At 49.2% G+C, this 4,630-nt stretch overlaps 1 protein-coding gene across 1 annotated transcript; it reads left to right on the top strand.

Moving 5' to 3' along the window:
• The first annotated feature begins 2,094 nt into the window (after positions 1–2,094).
• RHEX (regulator of hemoglobinization and erythroid cell expansion) lies at positions 2,095–4,622 on the top strand. The gene is made up of 5 exons (XM_033519848.1): positions 2,095–2,111; positions 2,558–2,646; positions 3,193–3,333; positions 3,645–3,727; positions 4,207–4,622. The coding sequence occupies exons 1-5, from the start codon at positions 2,095–2,097 to the stop codon at positions 4,396–4,398; spliced, it is 522 nt and encodes a 173-aa protein (XP_033375739.1). The 3' UTR covers positions 4,399–4,622.
• Positions 4,623–4,630: the final 8 nt, after the last annotated feature.

Below are 4,630 nucleotides of genomic sequence, written 5' to 3'. Positions count from 1 at the left end.
CCTGGGATCCTCCCTCATGGGGAGTCCCACTTATCTCAGTCCTTGTTATTCAAAGAAGACTCCCAGGCTCATTAGATTCTGTTTTCTGGTGTTTATTGAAGGATCCTTACAAAAACTTGGCACAAGCCTCAATCACCACAGCCTGGCTCATTTCCTTCTGATGATACAAAATGCCCCCAAACCACGCTGACTTTTCACTTTTATACCAATTTTTACCCTATTAACTACAGACACTTGTATTGTTATTATATCTCAACAAATATATCTACTCACGTAATTAAAAGTGTGACTAATTCTAAACCAATCATTCTTTGTGCTTCTAAAAACTGCAGAAGCATGGAGAAGAAGGAAGAAGGATTAAAAACTACACCTTTTTTCCTCCATCTTTACCCCATGTGTGAAACCCTCTTAAAATCTATATTTCTCAGTGATAAAAGAAACATTTCTCTATTTAATTTCTTCCAAACTTTGGTTTGCTCAGGGATATTTGGAAGCCTTTCTGTCAATATTATATATGATTGATGTATTTTTTAAAGAATTGAATAGACAGAGAAACGTCCCTGCATTTCTAGACTCCAGCTGGGCTTGGCTCAAGTGGGGTTAAAAGAATTTGGGGCGTTCTGGAGCTTTCACTCATTTTTGGGAGAACTCAGGTGCCTCCCTGGCTGCCCAGCCGAGGAGCAGCTCCTTGCAAACCTTGATTTCAGCATTTTCTTGAGAAATCCTGGGGGTTTCAGGCTCTCAGAATTTCCCTGAGACACCCAAAAAAAATCACATTTGGTGCCAGGCTGCTGTCTCAAGTCAGATTTTTCGATACCAGCGCCTCCATCTCACCGTACCCATCTCAGCACAGAAGCTGCTGATATTTGGGGCTTATTTTGCAATTTCCTTTTGAGCAGCTCATTTTTCAGATCCTTATCTGCTGCTGCAGCAGCATCTCCTGCCCCACGGTAGGAAATGAACCTTTTAAGAGTGGCAGCCCTTTGAGGAGGATAATTGAGGACAGATTTTTTTTCAGTAAGGGAGGGGGGAAAATTCCTGCAAAAAAAATGAACTTTCAGCTTGGCAGTCATCAAACTGTTTGCATGAGTGGAATTTCACAGGAGATTGGTGGTTATCAGGAAAGCTTTTGATGAATTAGGCTCAGAAATGTGTCACAGAGGAAATGATAGAATCTGCTCCACAGGATGGATAATGCCTTTGCTCTATCAATTTATCCATCAACCTATCAATCAAATTATCATGGCTGCTTTAATCACTGTATCAAAGCCTCAGCTGAAGATCTCTCCCTATCAGCCATTTATAAATAGTGAGTGTATAACACTGAGGGAAGATTTAAAGTGCTTTTTTTGCAAGTGAAAGCTCACCCCATTGCTATTTTTACATAATGAGCAGCTCTTTTTTTTTGTTATAAACTTTTTGAGTGTTACAGCCTGAAGTCCCAAGCCAAGGGGCTCATTCCAGGCATTGGGGCTGGGTTTTCTGCCTTAAATCCTCTTAACCTCAGCAGGATTGAGGCTCTCCCAGTATTAAATCTGAGGTGTTTCAGACACTGAGGTGTTTGAGGGCCTCTGATATTTCTGTCTGGACTTTGGCTGATGCAAGAGTCTCACACCAACCCATGACCTTCCTTTGGTTAATTCTACCCTGGGTGGTTTATTTTTATTTCATCTTGTAGTTTTCTGGGTTGTTTGTTTGGTTGTTTGGTTGGTTTTTGTGGATTAAAAAGAGAAAAGGAAAAAACTGAACGGTGAGAGAGGATTAAAGCAAGAAGAATAAATTTCAATTCTGTTGTGGTGGAGCCCTGAAAGTCCAGACAAGTCTTAGATATGACCATGTATAAAACCATTAATTCAGTGATAAGGGAGAGCCCGTGGCTCTGTGAGGGTGTGAATTCTCACAGTGGGAAGGCTGGGATAAAATAAATAACCTTTTTTTCATTTCACATCTGCAACATCCAACCGCTGCTTCCAAGTGCTGAGCCTGACCTCCAGCTCGTGTGGAGCAGCGTGAGGCTCACTGGGACCATTTTCTTTTGGTTCCACCAGGTCTTGCTGCCTCTCTGTGTCCCCCTGGAGACACCTCAGCGGGAGGATGAGCTCTTGTGCGTGGTGAGTGCAGCTCCCTGGGGCACAGAGCACCCCTGGGACCATCCCAGGCCCGGCTGGATGGGGCTCTGAGCCACCTGATCCGGCTGAAAATGTCCCTGCTCGTGGCAGGGGGTGACCTTCAGAGGTCCCTTCCCACCCAACCCATTCCATAATTCCAGCATTCTCTAATTCCACCACGCCTGTCATGTCCCTCTCCCCTCCAGCACCACATTCTCCCCCTGGCCCTGAGGCTTTTGAAAACCCCCAAAAACAAGGGGCAAGGAACTCAAATCGAGCTTGAAAGCCAAGCTTTGGGACACATCACCCCAAAACCAAAAGGCAAAACCAAAAGCTGCCAGCAAACCTGAGTCTCAAACGTGCCTTGAAGCCATGGGGAGAAGAATTTGCAAAGAAGATGCAAAGAATTTGGTGATTTCTGTGAGGCTGAATGTTTTTCTCTCCTTCAGCTGGATTCCTGCTGTCACCTCACTTGGAACCTTGGTGCTCCACGCTCTGCTCTTGCTGGTCCTTTACATCATGCTCAGCAGGAAAATTGGTAATTAAAGAATGGCTTTCCCTGGTGATTTCCTGGCTTGGGGTTGGGTGTGGGATGGGAAAGGGGCAGGGCTGAGCTGCTCAGGGCTGGCTGGGAGCGGTGGGTGGTGTGGTTGTACACATCAGTGAGGGTTGGACAACCTTGTGTTGCTTCAGAAGCATTTTCTTCTATTGCTCTTTTAGTAAAGTGCTGGGAAAAATACCAAGAATCAGCTCACAGAGTATTAATTCAGATGAAGCTGCAATTTCTAGCAGGGAATTCTCTCACACCAACTGCTGCTGACATTTGCACAAAGCCCAGCTCTGCTTTGGGTCAAAATCATTCCAAACTTGCAAGAAGAGGCTCTGACACTGTGATTTGTCACTGGAGCCTCTCCTGGTGGGAGAGCAGGGCCCTGGCTCATCTCAGTAATTGAATTTATGGGTTTGAGCTGCTCCAGTGCACAGCAATAATTATTTTGGGGTGTGCTGGTTTGCACTGGGGCTGCTGGAGCAGGTGTGGGCTGGGCACAGCGGGGACCAGGGCTCACTCTCCTCTTGGTCACAGCCCAACATTCCCGTGGGATGCAGAGGAGCAGCAGCCCTGGGGATCATCCCAGGGCTCAGCCCAGCCCTGCCCCGGCCTCGTCACCGGCAGGGGACAGGGCACAAAATCCCAGAGCACAAAAACCATCAGCAGCCTATGCAGGTAAGGGGCTCCTGCAGCAATGGGGAGGTGTCCTGGCACAGGAATTTTGGGAATTTGTCTGGTGGCTCTTCAGGGGTGGAACGAGGGGTGGGTGAAGGGCCAAGCAGGAGCTGCCTCCTCTTCCCATCGTGCCCAGCTGGGCTCTCCTTGCCCCGTTTGTCCCAGGGAAGTGAGGCTGGGAAGGATCCAACTGATGCTTTGTGCATGGGAATTTTCACTCCTGAGCACGTTTGCTTTTTCTCCCTTGATCCCTTTTTTCCCCTTTAACCCCCTGGGAAGTGCTGGGGTGGTAAATGTTTCCTGTTTTGAAGGGAGCAGTGACACATCTTCAGACACCTCGGAGGACTCGGACAGCCCTTCCTGCCCTCAGGTACCACGGGAAAAAACATCCTCAGCCCACCTGGAGCTGTGTCCAGCTCCAGACCTCCAGAGCAGCATCAGGAGGGGAAAATCCATCAAACCACGCTGAAATTCCATCAATAAGGGCTGGGGTGGTCGCTGTCCTCTGTCACACGCAGCGTTCCAGTGTCCCCCATTCAGAGGGAAGCATCCCTGGGCACTTCAGGAAAATTAGGAAACAAAATCTTCTCTCTGAAGGTGGGCAGGCCCTGGCACAGGTGCCCAGAGCAGCTGAGGCTGTCCCTGGGTCCCTGGAGTGTCCAAGGCCAGGCTGGACAGGGCTTGGGGCACCCTGGGACGGTGGGAGGTGTCCCTGGCCATGGCAGGGGGAATGGGATGGGTTTAAAGTCCCTTCCAAGCCACCCCATTCCATGATTCCCTGAACTGCTGCATGGCTTCGAGGGCCAAGGCTCCTGGTGGCTGCTGGGGCCTGACCTGGGGTTCATTTTGCTCCTGCAGGGCCCTGGCTCGGAGGGAAACATCCATTACACATCCCTGGTGTTCCCAGGGAAAGGCCACGAGCCAGGCTCTGCCCAGGACTACACAAACGTGAAGTCTGGCATGGATTATGTCAATGTGGACCCAAAGAAGAGGAAAATACATTTCTGTCCCTTCTCCAGCCCCGAGGGATCCAAGGGCGTGGAGTACACCCAGGCGAAGCTGTGACACCAGGATGAATCCATCACACCAGGGTGAAGCTGTGACACCAGGGTGAAGCTGTGACACCAGGGTGAAGCCATCACACCAGGGTGAAGCTGTGACACCAGGGTGAAGCCATCACACCTGGATAAAGCTGTGACACCAGGGTGAAGCCGTGACACCTGGATGAAGCCAACACACCTGGATGAATCCATCACACCAGGGTGAAGCTGTGACATCTGGATGAAGCTGTGACACC

The sequence above is a fragment of the Parus major genome, chromosome 26 (genome assembly GCF_001522545.3).
Source record: "Parus major isolate Abel chromosome 26, Parus_major1.1, whole genome shotgun sequence".
Taxonomy (NCBI): domain Eukaryota; kingdom Metazoa; phylum Chordata; class Aves; order Passeriformes; family Paridae; genus Parus; species Parus major.
The sequence above is the reverse complement of the archived record's forward strand: the minus strand, read 5'-3'. Positions and strand labels throughout refer to the sequence as shown.

Excerpts from the sequence above, each read along its gene's own strand:
- RHEX (XM_033519848.1), top strand. Across the intron at positions 3,334-3,644 it reads ACCATCAGCAGCCTATGCAG|GGAGCAGTGACACATCTTCA; the intron begins GTAAGGGGCTCC and ends CCTGTTTTGAAG. Across the intron at positions 3,728-4,206 it reads CACGGGAAAAAACATCCTCA|GGAAACATCCATTACACATC; the intron begins GCCCACCTGGAG and ends CCTGGCTCGGAG.